Here is a 25,182-nt window from a genome sequence, read left to right as displayed (position 1 = left end):
TTTTTTTTTTTAAATTTATTTAATAGGTAGAGTTATAGAGAGTGAGAGAGAGACAGAAAGGTCTTCCTTCCGTTGGTTCACTCCCCAAATGGCCACTATGGCCGGCGCTGCGCCGATCCAAAGCCAGGAGCCAGGTGCTTCTTCCTGGTCTCCCATGTGAGTGCAGGGGCCCAAACACTTGGGCCATCCTCCACTGCCCTCCGGGGCTACAGCAGAGAGCTGGATTGGAAGAGGAGCAACCAGGAGTAGAACCCAGCACCCATATGGGATGCTGGCGCCGCAGGCGGAGGATTAACCAAGTGAGCCTCGGCACTGGCCCCGGCAAAGGCTTCTTATAATTTAGGACAAAAGTGGAAAAACATTGTTATTTGTGCTATTTTAATAATCAAAACCCAGGTGCAGCATTTGGTACAGTGGTAGAATGCCATATGAAATCCTTGCATCCTGTATTAGACTGCCTGGGCTTGAGTCCTGCCTTCATTTTCAATTCAAGCTTCCTGTTAATGCATCTCCTGGGAGGCAGCAGGTGATGGCCCAGGTACTTAGGTCTCTACTACTCACATAGGAGTTCTAGGCTCCTCGCTTCAGCTTTGCCCAGCTCTGGCTGTTGCCAACATTTGGGGAATGAACCAGCAACAGATCTCTCTCTCTCTCCCTCCCTCTCCCTCCCTCTCCCTCCCTCTCTCTGTGTCTTTTTCTTAGTGCAAGTTTCTTCCTTTCAAATACACTGAAAAATGAATAAACGAATTAAAAAAATACAATTACACCATAGTATACTTAGTAAATCTTAACACGTACTTCAAAAAAGCCACATTGTGCTTCTCCAGGTAGAGGACAAGCATAAAACTGCCTTCCCTTGTTTTCACCGTCCTTCCTCACAACTCGGAGAATGCAGAGGCGGTTGTGTTTACTGCATCGAGGACTGCCAGCATTTAAGGTACAAGGACCATCTGTCATATTAATCTGAAGTTCACTGTAATGACAGGTTACAAAATAACTGCAGCATAATAGTGCTAACAGGATCATTCATACCACCTCACCCCCACACATTAGAATTCTGCTTGTATAAAATTATATCAAAAAGCGGAATAGGGTCAACTTAAAGTAATTACACAAACAACTACTTTTTTAATGCTTTGTTTTCTTAGGTAATTCTAATTTACTTCCAAAGCTATCTATGTATTCAAGCACAGAACTTATACATTTCTAAAGAACAAAAACAGCTGAATTGCGCATCCACTTTCTTTCATTTTCATTTCTGATATTTGGTTCTTCTCTTACCCAATATTCTTTTGGCCAGTTTCATTTACTCGAAAATATTCTCAAGTTCAGCAGCCCCATTCCTCGCACTCCCCTCCCCCTAAGTAATTACCACAGTCTCCTCTTATTTTCTCCTCAGAAGCAAATGCTCATCAATGGCTCTGGCAAAGCCACTGAGATCTCTATTTCTAGTGTCCACTTTACAGACAATTTTCTTTGGTTTTCTTTGATCAAGGCTACCAAATAGCTGCAATCATATTCCAGCAAGAATCAGACTGCCTGGAAGAGCAGAAGTGAGTATTGTGTAAAGCTAGTAGGGAAGTTGCATTCACCCTGTAATTAGAATTGAGAGTATTTAGAAGTTATCCCTGAATAGAGTGTACAAACCTCAGAAGCCAGCCTTGTACTATACCTGTGTAAGCAGAATTTTTTTCTTGTAATGGAGTTTTATTATTATTTTAATTTTCTGTATTTTGCATATCTCAATAATGCCTTTCTAAGAACTAGAATTTTAATAAGCCATTTGAAGAGAAAAAGTGTTCACATTAATTAAAACCAGAAGTCCCCCCTTAATAAATATTACTTATTAAAAAAGCAAATTAAAAAAACAGTTCATTCTTTCTCGTTTTGGGGAAAATGTCTAAAAAACAAAGTATTATTAACTTAAAAAAATACTTAAAGCCAGAGATATTTTTCCGTTCTCCTTGCTTCCTATACTGCATTTCTCACATACTTGTTTCTATAATGATGCCTCGAAGCATCCTATCTAATTGAAAAGTGCGGAGAATGTGATTTTTTATTTGTGACTAAATTGGCTTAAACTCCTTTATAAAACAGATGCTTAAATATACTGCTCTGAAATCATTTGTATGGCCCCAAATATTCTGAGTGCAGGTTTTGAAGCTTTTCATACAGCAGCCATTTGTAAAATCAGAGCAGCTGTAGGCATTGCTAATGAAAGCATTATAATTATACTTTTCACCAGCAACTTTTTTCTTGGTACCTTTTTCAGGGTAGGGGTGGTGGCTTGTATTTTAGAACTGTGGGTATTATCAAATCAGAAAGAGGAAGGCTGAGAAGCAAAGCACTTTTTTTTTCCACAACCTTCCATTTCACCAGACTGCAGCAAAGGAGGCAGTGTTAAAACTTCAAATTCTAGGTAAGCTAAATATCTAGGTAAAGTCAAGAGATTTCAAAATGGAAGTGGCTTATAGTGTTATTTTAAATATTAAAGTAGGAGAAATAATTTAATAATAATAGAAACAATTAAATGCGTTACTACTTGAAACTATGCACACATAAAAATACAGTTTCATATATTATCTTAAGGGTGATTGTTTTAGATAACAACCAGTTCAATGTTGTCTAACCCATCTCCAGGGTTCCACATACTCAGGAGAGGTTAAAACTGTTCACTATTAATGCTTTTCTGGGAAGAGGGACAAAGGTGGATTAAGGAGAAAAGGAAAGTCCCCAATGTCTTCTTTTAGTTCAATTGTGTCTTCCATTCAGTTTCTTCTTTGGTATAAAGAAATCAATATTCAAAAAATCTCTTATCTTTGGTACTCAGAGTGTCGTCCACTTTCTAGGAGCATTAACATCACCTGAGAGCTCATTAAAATTACAGAATTATCCGCCCTTGCTCCAGATTGCTACAGAATTAGAGTCTGAATGTTAACAAGAGTCCCAAGTGATTTATATGCACATTAAGTTGGGAAGCACCGAGTGAGTTAAAGAAACTAAGATACTGAGGCCTCCTGTGATCACATCAGCTCTAAATATGCATAGCCTAATCTAAATTTTATAATAGAAAACATTATCCAGAATAATTAAAACATTATCCTGATCAGTTGAGGATATTTTGGCTTCTGTTTGTTTTAATCATTATTTGAAAACTTTCTAAAATATTGGACAGCATTTCGTGAGGCAAATTTAGCTTACAGAGTATCTTCACTTATGTTGATGGTTAGGACCACCATTGTGTATATATAATACTGGGTTATAAATGAACTATTATAGATCAGGACTTGGTAAATCCCTATAATCAACGGGGTTGGTAAACCTTTCAGATAACACACATTTTAGGCTTATGTGTCTAATGGTTTCAGCCACAACTACTTCATTCTGTTGTTTGCAGCATGAAAAACAGCCATCAAAAATACCTAAGTGGGAAAATTTTTATTTGTACAAACCGGTGTCAGGCCGGACTTGGCTGTAGCCTGCTGAAAGACAAGTCATTAGAGACAAAAACAATGCTTAAGAGATAAGAGGTTCTCAACAAATACTTATTAATAAAGAAATGAAATTGCACAGCAATCAGATAAATACTATCATGAAGATACAAAGACATTCCCAAGCACAGGTTTGTAATTTTAAAGTGAATATTTTTTCAATAATCAATTCATAACAGTTTAACTTATTTTGCAGATAGGGTGATGCCATATAATAAAAATGTTGCCTGAAATCTTTTAATTGATAAGCCTCCATGAATGTTTATGTTGTCATCTAGGAATATCTCAAGGATTAAAACGAACTGCAGTGGCTAAGCTGGTGCCTGTGACGTTGGCATCCCATATCAGTGTGCCGGTTTGAGTCCCAGCTGCTCTGCTTCCAATCTGCCTCCCTGCTCACGTGCCTGGGAAAGTGGCAGAAGACGGCCCATCTACTTGGGCCTCTGCCACCTATGTAGGGGACCTGAATGGAGTCCCAGGCTCCTGGCTTCTGTCTAGCCCAGTCCCACAGCAGTCATTTGGGGAGTGAACCAGTTGGTGGAAGATCTCTATCTTTCCTTTTCTCCCTGTCATATTGCCTGTCAAATAAATAAATCTTTAAAAAATAAAATAAGCAGGAAGTTAAATGACCCATCCTGGATGACCCAGATAGTTCTGAAATCATTAGGGACTGAAAACTCCAAAAGGTGGCCCTGAAACAAGCAGAAGGTATAAGTACTTGCACCGGTGACTAGAGGCAGACGCTTAGCATCCCTCATGGCAGCAGACATGAGACAATGTTGAAGAGTTTTTGTGTCACTTCAGTCTTCTATATGAGGCTTTGCATCAACTCAAGAAAAATTTCAACCCAAAGTGCATGCTTTCTCTGAAAATATATCACTGTGTTTGTGTTTACAATAACTGGATTAAAGACTGAAACTTGTTTTCAATAGTCCTTCTGGACTACTTGAAAGTTGGTTCATTCATCCAATTTAGTATTCAGTAGCTGTATGACATTCAAGAATATCTAAATATTGGTCTGGAAATATGTCATATCATAGCATGCATCTTGTGGTGATGAGATCAGTAATTAAGAGAACAGTCTAATTAATTACCCTATAGTTATTAAACAACAAATAAACTGGCTATAAATTCTGAGTGGGCTACCTGCTTTAGTAGTATTATATTGTAGGCTTCTACTAAGCATCTTGTCCACAAGATGAACACAGTAGCTGCTAGACAAGGAGAAAAATGAAATAAATGACAGTAATTTACAATTTATTCCTTGTAAAGTAGCTGGGTGCAGAAGGGCTGCTGGGTGAATTTATTTCATCACTTGACATTTATTCTGCTAGTTGATCTTGATTGATTGTGGAGTCCCAGTCCTGGTGTTCTTATATTCAGCACATACACATGCTGCAGCCTCTCCATGTTATGCTGTGCACTGTGATTAATCATATGATCCTATTACTAATGACTTATGAAGAAATCACTTAAATTTAAGGTTACATTAATGTTTTTTTAAAATCCCTAATTCATTGGTTAAATTGTATGAGATTTTCTATAAAGCACTCAGGAAATAAAAATATGCCAAGATATTTCATCTGGGTACAACAAATGCCACAATAGTTTAAGACAATCACTTCTTCCCACTTGAGCCGCAGAACAAAAAAGCTATTCAAAAGTGATTTTATCTGATGGGTAAGACAGCCTCTCAACTCAAAGCACCCTTTACTAACTCCTTTATGAACTGTCATCATGAGGCACTAATTAGGATTTAAGTGAAAAGGTGGTATATTTCTCCAGTCACTTACAAATTAAACATCCACAGTTTAATTCAAATTGTTTCAGGGACAGAAGTTAAACTAGTTGTCATAAATTATTCTGAACAAAATATTCTGAAAAATCAGCCAAGAATAAATCATCAGGAAATTATGAAAAATGCATGTATTGAGCAAAAACTGTATCAGAATTGTTATGAAATCAGTTGTAACGATTCACAGAAGGTGGTCTAGGAGTGTACACTAAGTGGTCCTTTATCCCATTGCCCATAATAATTCTCCATTCAGTGGAGGCCACCTACTGAGAGGAAAAGCTGGCCATGAGAATTCTACCTGAGACTATTTTATATTCCACCCAAAGTGACTCTTCCCTGTTTCTCATTATCAAGTAAAAATATATATATTCTTCACTTCATTTACAAATGCTAGGTATGTGACATCTGCTTTTCAATTCATTTTATTTGAGACGGAAAGGAGGAAAGAGGGAGAGAGAGATCCCACACACAGATTGATCCCCAAATGCTCTCGATAGTCTGGTCTGGAACAGGCCAAAGGCCAACGCTGGGAGCTGGTAACTCTACCTGGGTTTCCCACATGGGAGGCAGGGACCCAACCACTTGAGCTGTCACCTGTTGCATCCCAAGGTTTACACCAGCAGGTAGCTGGAACTGGCATTGGAGCTGGGAGTAGAACCCAAGTGCTGCAGTGTAGGATGTGGGCTGGGATGTGGGCATCTCATGCAGCATCTTAACTCTATGCCAAACATTTGCTGCATGCCTGCTTTTTAAAGGAAAAACAACAACAACAAAAAGCAGCTTAGGAAAAAAAAATGGAGAAATGTCTTTCTTTGGTGGAAGCATGAAATGAGGTTGTGACAGGAAGTACAGGGAAGGATGAAACTAAGTTGAGGAAGGCAGCTCAACAGAATATTTCAGGAGTTTCCAATACTTCCTAAGGAAAAGGATAAATTTCTACATGTCTGGTGACAGCAATTGGGACCCTTCTTCTAGACATATGGTTAATAGCCCCACAAAACATATCTGATTTGGTAGTATTTATTAGATGTAATTATAACTTTTTTTTTTTTTTTTTTTTACATTTCAGATGCAAAAGTAGTATGGATGCTTGTGGAGTTTTTAGTTGAAATAAAGAACACCATCCCACAATGTAGTATGAGATGGAACCATGTTCTTTAACAGAAATGTCACAAAAGGTATTTCACAGTACTCTCTTTAAAATAGAGGATACCTAATAAATATTTATGAGAAAATTTCTCTTTTAAAAGAAATATCTTTCATTTGAAGAAAATATAAAAATTTCTAAAAGTGGTTATTGATAACTGATATGATTATGGGTAATTTAAATATTTTCCTTTATACTTTCTAGTATGTTTCAAATACTCTACACTTATGCATATTATTATGGAAAGAAAAAAAGAAACATTTTATAGATGGAGAAAAATCTGTTTTTCATTTCCTTCCCCTCTCTAACATTGTAAGTTAGGGAAAGGGAATGGAAGCAAATCACTATAACAGTTTTTCAGCAATTGATTTATGTTACCGAAATCAATTCAACTTCTTTAGCAATGGATGGTTTTCTACCCTCTTAAAACTTAATGCAAATACCTAAAGACCAAGGTTAGAAGCATCATACCTGTTAGAAAATCCAGGCTTGCAACTTTGGAGGTCTAATGATGAGTAGTGGGTTGTTTTCAATTTTTTATGTGCAGGACTGAATAATTTAGATTGAGAGAAGACTGTAGGTGCTATCTTTACTTTGTTAGAGGGTTGAGCTACATAGTTTGTTCTCCCCTTAGAGGGGTACTGTGCCTCACTAAGAGAAATGTTAGTGGAAGGCAAGTTTTGAAATCCCCCATCTAGTATCTGGTTTGGGCTTTTTGTTCTTTCCAAAGTACTGGATTTATTGCTAAGATCAGTCAAGACAAGGGTTGTAGTTCCAAATGCAGTTTTCCTGTTGATCTTCAGTTCTGTATGTGGCTTTCCAAAGATATTACAAGGGTACTTCACTAAACTGTTAAAGGCAACAGAGTTTTCTTCATTCTTGAACAGTGAATCTGAAAGGAAAAATAAGTTATTCTACAATATTTCTATAAATATATTGACTATTTGAGATACCTTTTATTGGATTAAAAGTTAATTCAATTTATTGCAGTAAAACTAATACATAGAATTAATAATACAACATTAGCTTTGGCAAGTCGTCATTAATCATGCTCTGGTTAGGAAATGAAGTCTTATTTAAAATGCAAAATATTAGCAACTTATAGGGCCTTATGATGGCTTTAACAAAGATTTATATTTGCTTTTTCTTATGTTTAAGCCTTTAAGTTTGTCCTATCAGTTTTGTTAATAGCAGGTCTTTCCTATAGTGTAAGACTTATTTAAAATAAGATAATTTACAAAGATAATATTTATTAAATTCATGGTTTCAGTAAAGTATCCTGGGATTATGGAATCTATATTATAATGTATTATAAACTGTAGATAAGATTGATGTCTTTCATATTCAGAAAAAAATCGCAAGAAAATAGTTCATTAAGGCATGTAAAGGCATTTCAGAATGCTGCAATAAATGTGGAAACTGAAGACTGGTTTTCCAAGGGCTCTTTCTCTGAATGATCTTGAAGGAGAGCTAGAAATAGGAGTTGCAGTCCTTTCTGCTATTAGCAAAGCTGTGTAAGGGGTGATGCCCGCCTTTCTGGCCCAGGGAACAAAACACAAATTGACAGCTAACACAATGTAGGGGTCTATAAGTCAAGAATGAACTTTCTCATCTCTAATTGACGAAAGAAATAACACTTTGAGAACACAATAGACACAGCATCAATGAGATGGTTCTTAATCACAGGTTTGCTCTGAGGTTTTACATTCTCTGAACACATGAAATTGTAAGCTATAAAGAGTTATTTTGAAGGATTTCAATGAAATCAGTACAATTGTCTGAGTAAAGATTTTAATAACAAGGGGTAGGAAGGATAAAGAAGAGAAAAAAATCAGCAGTTTTCTATTCCACCTGCAAAGATATTCTTACAGAAATCCTCCCTTTCAATTTATGAAACACTTGGACTGAATAACAAACTCAAAAGTTGCTGAAATCTGCATAAAACAAAGCTTTATTGAATAATTCATTAGAAACAGTAGAGAACAGATGTGATCATCTCAGTTTTTTGAGATACAAAGGCACACACTGTTTTAGCACAAGCATGTTTTGCCTCCCTGTTGAAAAAATATCCAACAAAACATTAGCATGGTTTACAGGCAAAAGCAGGCAATTCCTATAAACCTTTAAGAGAGACAACATTTTACTGAGTTACAGAATAGAGAATGGAGCAAGATATATTCCTGACTTTATATAATTAAATTTATTTGCAATGTAACAAACTGTAAATCAAAATTCAAACTTACCAACAGGCCTTGAGGTCAAGCAAGCATCACATGCTTTAGAAGAGGGCTTATTTATCAGTGTGCAGGCGACACAGACCCATTGCTCTTCAGATTTCTGAGCCACAGAGTCCATAAGATGATCCTCTCTGCTAGATTTCCAACCAACGACAGTATTTCTAGTTGGCAGCTTGCTAAAAAATAATTTTAAAAATTAATCAGGGCTAGCACTGTGGCGTACTGGGTAAACCCTGTAGTGCTGGCATCCCATCTGGGCTCTGGATCGAGTCTCAGCTGGTCCACTTCCCATCCAGCTCTCTGCTATGGCCTGAGAAAGCAGTGGAAGATGGTCCAAGTCCTTGGGCCCCTGTGCCTGTGGGGGAGACCCGGAGGAAACTCCTAGCACCTGGCTTTGGATCAGCCCAGCTCTGCTGTGTGGCCATTTGGGGAGTGAACAAGCGGATGGAAGACCTCTCTCTCTCTTTCTCTCCGTAACTCTTTCAAATAAATAAATAAATAAATCCTAAAAAATTAATCATTGTTTTATTGCCTTGTTCTTACACATTAAGTATTTATTTATTTGAAAGAGTGAGAGTGAGAGTGAGAGTGAGAGTGAGAGAGAGAGAGAGAGAGAGAGAGAGATCTCCCATTTGCAGGTTTATTTTTCAGATGCCCCAAATAGCTGGGGCGACCCAGGTTGAAACCAGCAGCCAAGAACTCAATCTGGGTTTCCCATGTGGGTGGCAAGAGACCCAGCTACCTGAGCCATCATATGCCTCTCATTGTGTGCATTTTCAGGGAGCTAGAATCAAAAGTGGAGGTGAGACTTGATTCTAGACATTCTGACATGAGATGCAGACATCCTAAGTGGTGTCTCAACCAATATGCCATTGCTCATACTTTGAGTATTTTAGAAAATACTACAGAACCATTAGTACTCCACTGATATCTGTATATCATTATTGCTTAGAGGTTACAACTGTGCCTTAGAGTGAAACATTTTAACTTGGGCCCTGCTGATTGCAGTTAAAGTCATAAATAACATAAATTTTTATTTGTAGTCAGCACTGTGTGTATGTGTATTCAAACAAGCCAAAAATATCTGACATAACCACTAGGAAGTATTTGCTAAATAACTTTTAAGTAAGTGGTCCTCTTCAAAGTGAAACTGAAATATGTTTACTCAATGAAATCAGGAAAAAAAAAAAACTGTGTTTAGAGCATTGAAAGTAGACGGAGAAAAGGTTTACATGATTTCATGTACCTTAAAAAGAAAACTCTAGAAGGTCTAAAATTTCCCTGAAGTATTTGCTATAAATACAGATATCACAGCAACTAAATTGGTCTATAATAATGAAAAAAGGTATCTATCATGTGTTATTTCTTTTCATATAAGACTATTTTATGTCTAATATCTAATCATCATTAGATAAATAATTATTAGATTAATAAGCAAACAATACAACCAACCCTGATTTTTGGCTACAAATGTAAATCATGGTTCTTTTTCTTAACTGATCATTGAATTTTACACAAAACACCTCTGCATTCTGACACAGTCCTTCTGCCTAATGCATGGCTACAGGTCTGCAGAGCATATCTTGTGGTCAAGCAACCATGGCAGTGTCCTGGATTCTTTACTTGATTCCAAACATTAATACTGAAAAACATTTGTCCAGTAAAAGCTAAGTGTCTTATACTTCAGAAAGTCATTTCCTTGACTTTTTTAATTTATTTTTTTGAAAGGTAGTGAGAGAGCGAGAGGGAGGAAGAGAGAAAGATATATCTTCCATTTGCTGGTTCACTCCCCAAATGGCTGCAATGACCAGGGCTGGGCCAGGCAGAAGCCAGGAGCTAGGAGCTTCTTCCTGATCTCTTACATGGGTTCAGGGGCCCAACTACTTGGGCCATCTTCTACTGCTTTCCCAGGAGCATTAGCAGGGAGCTGGATCAGAAGCAGAGCTGCCAGGACTTGAACCAGTGCCCATATGAGATGCCAGCAATGCAAGAGGAGATTTAGCCTTCAATGCCACAGTGCTGGACCCTTCTTTGACTTTCAAAGGTAGCCTTGTCTTCTGCAACATTTTGCTCCTTCCATACAGTTATTTACAGTTATTAAAATTCAGTCTTGTCTAGTAAAATAATAAATAGCCATATTCACTGAAAGGAATTCTGAAAATAAGATACATCTTAATATAGTTCTTTTATCTTTATGTACCTTGACTTTTAATGCCATTCAGTATTTCTTGTTCCTGTGGAACACTAGACTATGAATTTGCTAATCTGACTTAATCCCTGCCATCTACTAACTTACTCTGAAAGGCAACATGATGTAATATTTTCATAATTACACACAAGATAAATGACCTTCAGATTTTCAGTGTGCTGCAACTTTTCACTATTTTCATCTTCTTCTGTCCTAAAGATTGCAATAATCATAAGATGTTTATTGTTACATATGGATGCTTTGGAAGTTTTCTTTCTGCTCTATTTCTTAATTACCCAGTAATAAAATTCTTTCTAATCTCCACTTAGATGCATAACAGGAATCTCAAATGTAACATGTATCAGGATGAATAATAACCTCTCAAAGACATCAGGTCACAATACCAGGGATCTATAAACATTACTTTATAATGAAAGAGAGTCTTTGCAGACAAATTTAAGTACCTTGACCTCGGGAGATTATCCAGGAGTTCCTTGAATCCAATTATAAGCATCTTTCTGTGAGAGACAGGGAGAGTTGTGATACTCACAGAAGAGAAGGCAGTGTGACTACAGAGGCAGATATTGGAGTGATGTGACCACAAACAAGGAATGAGGGCAGCCACAGAAGCTGGAGGAGGCGGGCGATGGATACTTTGCAAGAACCTTCAGAGGGAGCACAGCCCTGCCCATGCTTTAGTTTTGGCTCACTGAAACTCATGCTGAACTTCTGGCATCCAGAACTTGAGTGAATAAATTTCTGTTGCTTTAAGCTGTTAAGTTTGTGGTCATTTCTCACAGCAGCTACAGGAAATTATTGCAAATAAAATTCATGATCCTCCAATCTGTAAGGCTACTAGTTTGTCTCAGTAAATGGTATCAGCATGCACTCCACGGATCAGGCCAAAACCTGGAAGTCATCTTTAACACTTTTCCCCCTTCACTTTTAACATTTACTCCACTAGAAAATCCTAGAGAGATTCTTGCAGGGGCAAATTTATCATGAAGCTAATGACACTTAACACTTGATGTGTTCCCTATGGGGAGAAAGAATAATGGAAGCAATAACTCTAGCCACGTGCTGGAGGCTGAGAGTACTGCCATTGTAGCAGTCCTAAGGTTCTAGGCAAGGCCTATGTGCAGCCAGCACCACCTTAAATCTGCTCAATACCCATAGGAGCAGGTAGATTCTGTCTTTAACCTCAAGTAGGAGGAAGGGAACAAGAGATGCTTCTCCATTTCTTCCTCATGGGTCATTAGGACCCTGGCTGCAAGGTCACAAAAACTAAGCACCATCCCACCCCTAATCACAAAAAGCCTGGTAGAGGTACAGAAAGTAAAGCAAATGAAGATCAAGAGACTAGGGTTCTCAGAGATCTTCAGACCAGTAGCATCAGCATCATGTGGGAACTTGTGAGATATGCAGATTTTCAGGGCCCTTCCCAGAACTACTGAGTCAGAAACTGGGGGTGGGCTCAGCAATCTGTATATTAACAAGCCCTTCAGGAGATGCTGGTGCACACAGGCCTGAAAAGTTTGAAAACCACAGCTCTAAGGGCTTCTTTACAGTCAAGAAGAAATGTTTAAGCATAATATAACAGGGGAGTTAGAGATGTATCATTATGGACAGCCAATTGTGAAGCTAAATGACAATTTTCTAATCAGTAATAAAAACAGAATATTGTTGGTGGCTATTAACAAGGTAATCAAGGAGCATGAAGCCAAAACATGGAAAAATTATGCAGGTAACTACACAGCTGTTCTAGGCATGAACTTTTTTTCCGATATTGTGGTATGTTAAAATTATAATTTGTTGTAACTTCTCATTCTAATTAATCACATTAGGACTGAACTTTTTCTTGATAATGTAAATTCTTTTTCATAAACAAGACTGCCTCATCACCTGCACTATTTTTCAGGTCATAACTGTATCCTGACTTGTTGGAAAGTACCTAAATTCAATGCTTTCTTTTTTTAACCATTCCCACATTGTTCCGCATCACCATTATCTACCTTCTGCATTATTGCTGAGAATTGCTTTTCCACACAGCAGCCCAAAATATCCTCAAAAACACTGGTCAGTCCGGGTTACTCTTCTATTCAAAAACCTTCCAGAAGTTCTCAGCTCTCTAAAGTCAGTTCTCCCCATGTCAGCCAGAGTGGTATTTTAAAATGTAAACCAGTTATTGCATGCCTGCTCAAAACCTCCACCAGTGCTCATTTCGGCAGCACATATACAAAACTTCCAACCAGAGGCTTCCCATTACACTTAGGATAAAATGGAAACTTCTCACAGTCAAGCAGGCTTTGCATGTTCTCTGGTCCCTGCCATAATGGATCTCTCTTTTTCTCATCCTTCTTCCTTGGTCAACAACACTTGCCTTCTTTCTCTTCCCTGAACAAGTCAGAGACTTCATAATTTCTGGGATATCTTTGAAAACTTCTCTTCCACCTCCAGACCTTAACAAGTCACCAGATCTTTTCAACAGTCTCCTCCACAGGGGCTTTATCTGCCCACTCTATCTAAAATGAACGTTCCCTGTCACTATCTATCCCCTGCTGTGGTTGAAGCAACTGCTTTTCTGTGTCCAAATAAAGCAGATTATTCTTTTTAAAAAGTACCAACATAAGTGTGAATAAGACCAAAAAAAGCTTATACAAAATAAAGTAGCATTTAAATAAAATTTGGATAAATAGAACTTCCAAGTGGCTGCCCAATATCTGTTCCAAATTAATTAATTGTCATTTCATTCAGTCTACTCTGCATCCTTATTCTTGGAGCACCAACATTTCTGGAAACCCTCCAGAATCTATGTCTTCTACTGAAACCAGGATGATTTTATTATAATGAGGTTTGTCATAAGAAGCTTAAACAGAAGCTGTGATCTGTCTTTATTCTTTCTACTTATTCTCTGTAGAGAGTGCAGGCAAGGTCACTTTCATGGGTCCAGTCCCAGAGCCTTTAGTCCCTATAGTTTCCCCACTGGTTCTATTAATGATCCCAATATGCATTTTGATCACATGACCCATACCTCCCCATTTCAGATTTTGATAAGTTGAACTGGTTTTCTTTTGTTGCAGTCCAAAAAAATTCCTTTTAAACTACGTTTTAAGCATGGTAACTATGCAATCAAACTCTCTTCCCAAACAAGCTTATCATGTTAATACTAGTCCATCACAGGTTTTCCTTTGCCCTTTAATTGCTCCATCCTCTAAAGAATCTGTGCCAGGTTGGACCTGCCTTAAGAATTGCTTTGCAAACAGCAAATTTTCATTAACTTGTGACCAATAGTCAGCACATTTCCAAACTAGATGCTTTTTAAGAGAACGAGTCTTTTTAAATGAACAAAATAAATGCCCTTGGCGCAGTTCTCCAAACGGACTAGCAGTTTCCCCTGCACACTTCTGTTTTCTCTTCCAGAAAATCCTTCTCCCACCTCTTGACCTTGATGAACTCCCATTTTCTTTCACACTAAGCTCCACTGTCACTTCTCTGAGAAAGATTTCCTTATCTTTCCTTGGTAGGGTTGAGTCTTCCCTCAACTATTTTCCACTGCTGTTAGTATAATCATACCAACATTTCAGAACCTCCATCAAATGTTTTAATTATCTATTTATTCATTTATCCCCTACATTGGACCTAGAGCACTTTGGGGGATAGAATATTCTATTCTATCTTTGAATTCCCAATACTCAGCACACAGAAAACACTAATAAAGTAAATAAATCAAATATAAATACATAAATTATGTTAGCTAGAGTATAATATGAAATATAAAAATATTTAAAATATGGATAACCAATGAAAACTGGAAAATTTTGGGAAGTCTTCATGAAGGAATTGAATGAGTTTTGAGGAACTGAAGAACCATAAAGATTTAGACCATTGCTCCTGGGTTTTTCAACATAATTTGAATTAACTTTAAATTAAGAGGGGAAAAATTTAATCGACATAAAAAATGGTCAAACACTCATCCAGAAAATGAGTGGGAAATATTTAGTCATAAAAAAATTAAGATAAGGGCAAATAGTCCTGCTTTTCAAGCTTTTAAAATTATATATACATTTATTTTGCAGTGTGTAGTTGGTTTTTCAAAAGTTTTAAGTTAAATGCCAATATATAAAACACAATTAGGTTAGAAAGGAGGAGGGATTACAAAGCTCACAACATTTTCAGTGTAGTTTGGCTTTCCCTAGCTCATAGATAACCCTAAGTCTCTTTTGGGGAACATTTAAACCTTTAAAACCTAGTTTAAAAAAACCTTTGGATTTGGCAATTATCCTATTATATGATAAACAACATTTATTTAATGATTTGTAAGAATAAAAAAATTGTATCTCAAAAGCTACCAATCCACAGAAAACAGCATCTGAATCATCTATTCAGTAAACATATACTGACGATCTTCTATCTGCCAGGTAGTATGTTAAACACATTTGGTCAAATAAATGTACACTGATGTATGAATACTATGAAAAATAGTTCTTGTTCATGAAAAGGAAGAAAACCATAAACGTGTACCATAAATACAATTAATTATGTAAACATATTTCAGATCTCCATAACAGTAAAATGAGGCAAAGAAGCTGAGGGGAAAGGGCTACAGAGCGATTTAGAGAAAGTAGCTGAGAACAGGACAAGGAGTAATGCAAACAATGAAACAAAGGGACAAGAAGAAGGAAAAGCAGCTCCAGATGTATGTCTGAACACATACACTGGGGTCCACATGGCACAGCACCTCCATCCCAGTGCTTTCAGCTCTACACAGATACTAAAGCCGCCTCCCTCTTCCTGGACTTCCCCACAGCCCAGTCATGCCCTGCTTCTCTTCCCATTTCTCAGTCCTATCACTTTGTTTCCTTTGCTTACTTGTCCTCCTACTCTGTAGTGATGGGTATCCCCTGAAGCTTAAACCTTGGTTCATTTCTTTATTCTTTTTCAGTGAACTGAGAAAGTGATTCAACTCTCAGTACTGTGCTGATGACCCTCCCGCTATTATCTCTCACCCTGTTCTGTGCCCAAGACATCTCTTCTGAATATTCTACTGTTAGTTCATGTAACCAGTACTGATATATCTTTACCATTCTATACCAACTTTCCCAAGCCCATAAAGTGAACATTTCTAATGTTTGGCTTTGTGCTTCTTGCATTAACCTTCATATAAAAAACTGATTTAAGGTACTATTTTCAGTGTTGACCTCAGATCTGGTAACCGTTGCTTGCTGGTAACTCAGCATGAGGCTCTTCATAAATGTCTTCAGTCTTTTCACTTTCCTTCCTAACTATGCTAAAAATCAAAGTCCTTAGTATACTTATTTAGAAAAGACATTAACCACTCCCAGAACTAACTAATGATCACTACTATTTGACTCTATCCTACCTCTAAAATTTTTTTCTGGAGCAGGTGATTGGCACAGTGGGTTAAAACTGCTGTTTGGGACACCTGCATCTCTTATCTGAGTCTGGTTTGAGTCTCAGCTACTCTGCTTCTGATCCAGGTCCCTGCTAACATTCCTGGGAAGCAGCAGATGGTAGCTCAAGGGCTTGAAATCCTGCCACCCACCACAGGCCCAGTGGAGTCCGTGGTTCCTGCCTTTGGTCTAACCCAACCCTAGCTGTTGCAACCATTTGGGGATTGAAACAGCAATATGGAAGATCTCTCTCTCTCTCTCTCTCTTTGACTCTGTCACTCTGCCTTTCAAATAAATCAATCTTTAAATAAATAATAATAATAAAAAGAACTAGCTTTCACTATTCAACCACTTAGAGGCTTTGTGAGGTTTGCCCAGTATTCTTATCATTTCTCCAATATGACTTGCTTATTAATGGCTCAAGGTGTGTGGTCATTCTCCTATTGAATTAATATGCTTGCATTTTTACTTAACCAAAAATCTAATTTTTAAAGCAAATTTCAAATTACACCTTCTTTATAGGGCATTCCAAAACTCCCTGTATAGTATACTAGAATTTTTGTAGTATTTAATATAGTCCATATTTGTTCTGGTAATTTTAGTTTATAGTCTCATATAGGAAGCTACTTTGAAAAGTTCTTAAAAAATGGAATTCAAAGTATGAATTTATTTTGGTGCTAAAGCAATTCTGAAATTCATGCATTTTTTTCATAAAATGTACTTTTTCATGTATTTTTTTGGCATCAACATAAACTCATACATTTAATTCCATCTTTTTACAAACTCTATTTAGTTAGATAATGGAGGCAAACAGTATCACTTTAAATTAGATCTCTTACCATATGTCAATAAGTTGAGGATTTTCTTTTTGACAATGAGGACAGAAATATGTCATTCTATTATTCTCCCCTAAGCGACACACAGTTATTTTGCAGTGACACTGACCACAATTATGACGCTTGTAAACCTTATAGTGTTTTGAGATGGCCAATCCTGTCTTGAGACACTGAAAAAAAAGACAAATTAACAATGTTATCTGTAAAGCAATGTTGTAAGAAGACAAAGATATATTCTTAAAAGTTATCTCTGAAAATAATCTGTTAAGAATTTATATGTTTATACATATGTCTGTATAATTTTGTCTTTCATCAGACATAAAGGTATGACAATATTCAGTAATGTGTGTTGCATTAGATTTGTATGAAATAATTAAGTCATTATTTTATCTTATTAGTATTCAAAATTGTTCTTTGCATAGCTTTGTCCCCTTATCTAAATGAGATATAAAAGTTCATATTTTAAATGTCTTTTATGCTTTTAAAATTCTTTTTTTAATTAAATATAATTATGTGGCTATAACAAAAAGACTGCATTAGCTTTAAAGCTAAGCTGCTCATTCAGTTACAATAGGCAGAAAACTTGCTTCTAGGATACAAAATTTAACAAGATCTTCTTTGTTGATCTGAAAAAGGACTTTTCTTTTTTTAACCTTAGACATTCATTAGAAATAAAAATAAAAATTCAAATGTCATCCTAGCAGAGAAATGTTCCATTTTAATATAAGTTCTATTTCAAAAGATATTTTGATATTGTCTGTCATTGCCTTATTTATTCCCCTCACATACATCAAAGTTCTTACAGAGGAAATATTTTTGGGTTGACAGCAGTGTGAGCATTTTAAAGCAACAGAGATACAGTTTACTTTGTATGAGCTGAAAATTACACAAACAATTAACATTAATTTAAGGAAATATTGACATACTCAATTTTATCTAAGTAAAAATTTGGCAGTTTTCCATAGTAATCTTCTCTGGAAGAATAAGTGAGTATATATAATTTAAAAGTAGCCATAGTTACTCAAGGCAGACAGACATACAAAGCACAAAGTTTATTAATACTTCAGGCCAATTAATGAATAATGCTACAGTACCTGCTTTTTTGAACACATAAAAAAAAAAACCCAAGAATATAGAATATAGAAAATGAATCATGGAAGCAAAACAGATATTTGATAATTTGCTTAAAAAATAAGTGTGGTTATTGAACTTTATATATGCAATATATACACTTTTAAAATTTACATGCTAGCAAGAACTTATTGCAGTGTTAAAATAGCTTTTGTGGTAGATAAAGAACTATTACTATCCCATTTTGTAGATGAAGAAATTCAAATGACATTATCTAAATCATCCATACCACATAGACAGTATAATGGCAAGGCCTGATAGGGTTAAGGTCTATTTGTTCCCAAGTAATAGGTCTACCTCTCTAAACTTGCTACATTTTATGTATCCAAAACCAGAACAAGAGTCTAAGTAAAACACTAATAAAGTTCTTCCCAAATTGTATAAAGATAAACAAATACAAAAATAATTTAATATAATTACAGCTTGACAAGTTTGGACTTGACCTATGACCAAGAATTTCAAGATGTTAATTACATCCATAAATGTCATACTCCCTTATCGTACCTCTGTACTCATACCACTAGATGGCTACATACAACTTTAACATTTTTGGTACAATTGAAATGGAAACCATTAACATTTTGCATAGTTGAAAAATTGTGTTTTTACCTTGTAAAACAGAATGCTGAAATCGCGTACCATTTTCACAAGGTGATGGGTCTGTTTATCTGTTAACTGACAAACCTTGAAATGGAAAAACATTATTATAACAATGATTTGTTCATTATTGTAAAAAAAAAAAAAAACCTCTTGCCAGTTCTGTTAAGAAGAACTGTAAATAGAGTTAAAATATATTCATGTTTTCTAGAATTCTATTCCTCATGTATCTACTTGGGGTCAACAGTTTATTTTTGACATAAAATATTTGACAGAAATATTCCTACTTATGAATTTTAACTCTAAATTGAAATATGTATTGACTCATATATTAGACAGCTTTAAAGTTCCAGTATTGTCTATGAGCCATCTTGAAAAGTCTTGCTAGATTAAATAAATAAATAAATAAATAAGAAGGAAAATATAGGCACAGGAGTAGATGACTATCAATGTCATCACGCTTTAACAAGGTAAATTCATTTGTGTACACTAATGGCAGAACACTTGCCTGGGATGTGTGTTGGCCAGAGGGCATAGAGAAAGGATAGTTAATGTATATGGGGCAGGGGCAGCAGAATAAGAGGAATTACTTCTAATGCTCTTTAGAACAGTTGGACAGCTATAGTTAATAATAATTGTCTGAAAATTCCAAAATAGCTAGGAGCTAGGAAATATTTTTAATATTCCCCACACAAAGAAGCAAAACATGCTTGAGATAATGGATATGCTATTTCATCATTGTACATCATATACAAGTATTGTACATCACACTGTACCCCACAAATATGTAAAATTATATTTTAAATAAAAATAAAAAATTAAGAAAACCAAAATACTTATTAACAGATGGAAGAACTCGGAGCTTACTAAGAAATATTTTTTGTAACAAAGCCTAACATAAATCTTAATGTTACCCTTGCAAAAATTATCACTTGGCATATGTGCTTTCAATGGTAATTACAGAAGAACTTCTGCCTAATGCCTCATCTTTACTGGATGTGTTTGAATATGTGTGTGTGCATACACATAAAGATCCACATATACAGTAAGAAGGTATTTCACCAGTGAGTTTAAAAACCAAAACCACCTAAGTCATTCTAAAAGTACCATATTTTTTCTTCAGTTGCTTAAAGTTTAAAACTTCTGTACTTCTAAAACATGTTTCCTTTTTTATTAATAAGTGAACATATTTCATGCAAGTGTAGGCAGACTACTCTTGCCTTCCTTCCTCTCCCCTCTTTCTTTCATCAGTTTTTGCAAAGACATAATTTTAATTGGCTCTATATTCACAGATTTAAATCACCACTAACGATAATCTTCAACAAGTAAAAAGCAGGAAAATGCCAGTTCCACAGGGGTATAAACAAGGGCTAAAAATGACAATTATATCACAAAGTGTCTTTCATTCCTACACATTTTTGGTATGTTTTATTAAAAGCCACCTATCAGGGCCGGTGCTGTGGCTCACTAGGCTAATCCTCCGCCTTGCAGTGCCAGCACACCGGGTTCTAGTCCCGGTCGGGGTGCCGGATTCTGTCCCAGTTGCCCCTCTTCCAGGCCAGCTCTCTGCTGTGGCCAGGGAGTGCAGTGGAGGATGGCCCAAGAGCTTGGGCCCTGCACCCCATGGGAGACCAGGATAAGTACCTGGCTCCTGCCATCAGATCAGCGTGGTGCGCTGGCCGCAGCGCGCCGGCCGCGGCGGCCATTGGAGGGTGAGCCAACGGCAAAGGAAGACTTTCTCTCTGTCTCTCTCTCTCTCACTGTCCACCCTGCCTGTCAAAAAAAAAAAAAAAGCCACCTATCAGAAAAAACAGATTTGTCATTTTGAGACTGGATTATTTTACTAAGCATAATAGTCTCCAGTTGCATTCATTTGATTGCAAGGCAAGTTTTCATTCTTTATTATGCCTGAGTAGTATTCCATGTATCACATTTTTCCTTATACAGTCATCAGCTGATGAACATGTGGGTTGATTCCATATTTTAGCTATCAGAAACTGAGCATCAATAAACATGGGGGTACAAGTAACTCTTTCATATGCTGATTTAATTTCCACTGGGTAAATTCATAGTATGCAGATGGGTCATATGGAAGAATTATTTTGTTTTCTGAGGAATCTACCCTTGTAGTTCCACTAGTTTCCATTCCCACCAACAGTGGATTAGGGTACCTTTTTCCCCACATCCTTGTCAGCATTTATTGTTTTTTGATTACTGGATGACAGCCATTCTAACTCTGGCAAGGTGAAACCTCACCATGATTTTAATTTGCATTTCTCTGATGGCTAGCGATTCTGAGCATTTTTTCATGTGTCAGTTGGTCATGTGAATTTCATCCTTTGAAAAATATCTGTATCCTTTGCCCATTTCTACTGGATTTTTTTTGTTGTTGTTGTTGCATTTCTTGAGCTCTTAATACATACTGGATATTCATCTTTTATCAGTTGCATAGCTTGCAAATATTTATCCCATTTTGTCAGATGCCTCTTCACTTTGTTGAGTGTTTCCTTTGCAGTGCAGAAGCTTACTTGCTTAATGTAATTCCATTAGTCTGTTTTTTGCTTTTATTGCTTGTGGTTTTGAGATGTATTCCAAGAAATCTTTGTGCCAGTATCTTGCAGAGTTTCCCTGATATTTTACTCTAGTAATTTGATTATATCAGGTCATAGATTTAGATCCTTGAATGACTTTGAGTTGATTTTGTGTTGATTTTGTATATAAGGGGTATTGTTTTATATATTTCTGCTTGTAGAGATTCAATTTTCTCAGCACCATTTATTAAAGAGGTTGACCTTTCCTCCACAAATTGATTTTAGCTCCTTTGTCAAATTAGTTGGTTGTAGATGTGTGGATTAATTTCTGGGGTTTCTATTCCATTTCATTGGTCTACATGCCTATTTTTGTGTCAGTACAAGGCTGTTTTGATTATAAATACCCTGCAGTATTTCTTGAGATCTGGTATTATGAATCTTCCAGCTTTGTTTTTGCTGTTTGATTGATTTAGCTATTTGAGATCTCTTGTGTTTCCATATGAATTTTAGCATTGCTTTTTCTGGATCTGAGAAGAAAGTCCTTGATATTTTGATTTGGATTACACTGAATCTGTAATTGCTTTCTGTAGTATGGACATTTTGATATTAATTCTTCCAACTGATGAACATGGAAGATTTTTGCATATTTTGAGTCATTCTTTCGTTTTTAATAGAAAGCTTTAATTTAATAAATATAAATTTCAGAAGTATAACTTTTGGATTACAGCAGTTCTTCCCCCCTTACTTGCCCACCCACTCCCAAACCATCCCACCTCCTACTCCCTCTCACATCCCACTCTTCATTAAGATTCATTTTTAATTATCTTTATATACAGAAGATAAACTCTATACTAAGTAAAGATTTCAACAGTTTGCACCCACAGAGACACACAAAGTATAAAGTACTGTTTGAAGACTAGTTTTACTGTTAATTCTCATAGGACAACACATTAAGGACAGAGATCCTATATGGGGAGCAAGTGCACAGTGACTTCTGTTGTTGATTTAACAATTGACTCTCTTATTTATGATGTTAGTGATCACGCAAGGCACTTAACATGAGCTGCCAAGGCTATGGAAGCCTCTTGAGTCCACAAACTCGGACATTATTTAGACAAGGCCATAATTAAAGTGGTAGTTCTTGCCTCCCTTCAGAGAAAGGTACCTCCTTATTTGATGGTCTTTCCACCGGGATCTCACTCACAGAACTCTTTCATGTAGGTCATGTTTTGCCACAGTGTCTTGGCTTTCCATGCCTTAAATGCTCTCCTGGTCTTTTTAGCCAAATCCAAATGCCTTAAGGGCTGATTCTGAGGCCAGAGTGCTGTTTAGGGCACTTGTCATCCTATGAATCTGCTGTGTGTACTGCTTCCCCTGTTGGATCATTCTCTCGTATTTAATTCTATCAGTTAACAGCAGACACTTGGCCTTATTTATGTTAGCCCTTTGACACTTAATCCTATATTTATGATCAGTTATATACATAAACTGATCACTTTAACTAGTAAGATGGAAATGTGTACCTGCCAATGTAATGGGATTTGGATACCCAAGGCAGATTTTTAGCTTTACCCTTTGGGGTAAGTCTGAGGGAATGTGTGCTAAACTGTACATCTCCTCCCTCTCTTATTTTTAACAGAGATCAATTTTCAATTGGATTTAAACACCTAAGATCCAATGGTATTAAGTAGAATAAGAAAATACAAAAAAGTTTTTCCTCAACAGTCACCCTATTGACAAGGGCTGATAGTCATTACTTCTCACAGTATCAGTTTCACTTCTACAGGTTGCCTTTAAGGTGCTCAGTTAGTTGTCACAGATCTGGGAGAATATATGATATCTGTCCCAAAGGGTGTTTTCCAGATTCCTCCATTTTGTTGCAAATGAATGGATTTCATTTTTTATTCCACTGTGCAATATTCCAGAGTACATATCCCATAATTTCTTTATCCAGTATTCCATTGATGGACATTTAGGTTGATTCCATGTCTTAGGTATTGTGAACCGAACTGCAATAAACAATTGAGGTGCAGATAGCTCTTTTATTTGCCAATTTAATTTCTCTTGGGTAAACTCCAAGGAATGGGATGGCTGGGTCATATGGTAGGGCTATATTTAGATTTCTGAGGTATCTCTAAACTGTCTTCCATAGTGGCTTTACTAGTTTGCATTTCCACCAACAGTGGATTAGTGTGCCTTTTCCCCCACATCCTTGCTAGCATCTGTTGCTTGTTGATTTCTGTATGAAAGCCATTCTAACCGGGGTGAGGTGAAACCTCATTTTGGTTTTGATTTGCACAGTCTTGGTTCAGAAGCTTCACACAGTCACAAACTCCTAGCCACCTGTTATTTCTCCCTACCAGAGTCAGGAGTCTCTGCTCAGCTGATTGCTGGGTGCAGACACGAGTTGGCAGAGCTGTTATGTATGTCCAAAATGACGCCTGCTCTATTGGTTTGTATGCCTTTGGAAGGTGATTGGAAAGAGAGAAGTAAGCTCCCTCTCCACTCTGACATCTTGGAACTGCCGATTCATTCTTTCTTTAATGTTTTTTAATTTTATTATGGGATCTTTAACATACTTGGTTAAATTTATTCCAAGACACTTTATATTTTTTGGTAGCTTTTGTGAACAGGACTGATTTTGAGAGTCTTTCTGCAGCCAAGGCATTGTTTGTGTAAACAAAGGGTATTGATTTTTGTGTGTTGATTTTATATCCTGCAACTTTACCAAACTCTCTCATGAGTTCCAATAGTTTGTTAGTGGAGTCTTTGGTTCTCTCTATATAGGATCATGTCCTCTGCAAACAGGGATAGTATGACTTCCTCCTTTCCAGTTTGTATCTTTTTATTACTTTTTCTTGCCTAATGGCTCTGGCTAAAACTTCCAAAACTATATTGAATAACAATGATGAAAATGGGCATTCTTGTCTGATTCTCAATTTTAGTGGAAATGCTTCCAGTTGATCCCCATTCAGTCAGTATGATACTGCTGTGGTTTTGTCATACCTTGTTTTGAAGTGTTGAGGAAAGTTTCTTTTATACCCAATTTGCTTAAGTTTTTTTTTTAATCATGAAATGATATTGAATTTTATCAAATGCTTTCTCTGCATCTATTGACAAAATCATAGTTATTATTCAATTTGTTAATATGATGTATCACATTTATTAATATGCATATGCTGAATCATCCTGCATACTGGCAATAAATCCCACTCAGTCTGGATGATCTTTCTGATGTGTAGTTGGATTTGATTATCTAGTATTTGATCATGATTTTTCTATCTCTGTTCTTCAAGGATATTGGTCTATAGTTTTTCTGTGTATCTTTTCCTGGTTTTGGAATTAAGATGATGCAGGCCCCATTAAAGGAGTTTGGGAGAATCTCCTCCCTTTCATTGTTTTGAATAGTTTGAGAAGAATTGGATTAGTTCTTTAAAAGTTTGGTATAATTTGGAAGTGAAGCCATCTCATCCTATGATTCTTGGTTGGGAGGATCTTTAGTACTGATTCAACTCTGTCTTGCTTATTGGTCTATTTAGGTTTTCTATGTCTTCATGACTCAGTTTTGTTAGATTGTAAGTGTAAGTGTACAGGAATTTATCCATTCTAGATTTTCTAATTTGTTGGCATAAACTGTAGTAATTCCCAATGATTCATTTTATTTCTGTGCTATCCATTGGAACATTTTCTTCATCTCTGATTTATTGTTTTGGGTCTCTTTTTGTTTTCTTTTTTTTTTTTTTTTTTTTTGTTAGTTGGGCCTATGGCATATCAATTTGATTTTTTTAAAAGACAAGCTCTTCATTTCACTGATCTTT

At 36.4% G+C, this 25,182-nt stretch overlaps 2 protein-coding genes across 10 annotated transcripts in view; one reads left to right on the top strand and one right to left on the bottom strand.

Annotated features, from left to right (window-relative positions):
- Positions 1-25,182, top strand: part of LOC100352479 (casein kinase I) — a 182,903-nt gene that overhangs the window by 17,246 nt on the left and 140,475 nt on the right. For 4 of the 7 annotated variants that reach the window (XR_011386287.1, XR_011386288.1, XR_007914087.2 and 1 more), the window contains exon 3: positions 6,356-6,464. The gene's annotated coding sequence lies outside the window, so the exon portion shown is untranslated. Of the gene's footprint in view, positions 1-827; positions 988-1,495; positions 1,609-6,355; positions 6,501-25,182 lie in introns of those variants that run through there. The other 3 variants (XM_070068312.1, XM_070068310.1, XM_051832569.2) reach the window with 3 other exon arrangements.
- NEIL3 (nei like DNA glycosylase 3) overlaps positions 1-25,182 on the bottom strand; it is a 59,977-nt gene that overhangs the window by 1,940 nt on the left and 32,855 nt on the right. For 2 of the 3 annotated variants that reach the window (XM_008250076.4, XM_070068308.1), the window contains exons 5-9: positions 18,846-18,920; positions 17,109-17,275; positions 8,677-8,846; positions 6,905-7,325; positions 799-973 (exon numbers count right to left, since the gene is read on the bottom strand). In XM_008250076.4, coding sequence (XP_008248298.2) covers positions 799-973; positions 6,905-7,325; positions 8,677-8,846; positions 17,109-17,275; positions 18,846-18,920 — 1,008 coding nt within the window. Of the gene's footprint in view, positions 1-798; positions 974-4,677; positions 4,915-6,904; positions 7,326-8,676; positions 8,847-17,108; positions 17,276-18,845; positions 18,921-25,182 lie in introns of those variants that run through there. The other variant, XM_051832546.2, reaches the window with a different exon arrangement.

This window comes from Oryctolagus cuniculus, chromosome 2, assembly GCF_964237555.1.
Source record: "Oryctolagus cuniculus chromosome 2, mOryCun1.1, whole genome shotgun sequence".
Lineage (NCBI taxonomy): Eukaryota > Metazoa > Chordata > Mammalia > Lagomorpha > Leporidae > Oryctolagus > Oryctolagus cuniculus.
Note: the sequence above shows the minus strand (reverse complement) of the source record. Positions and strands in the feature narration are given on the sequence as shown.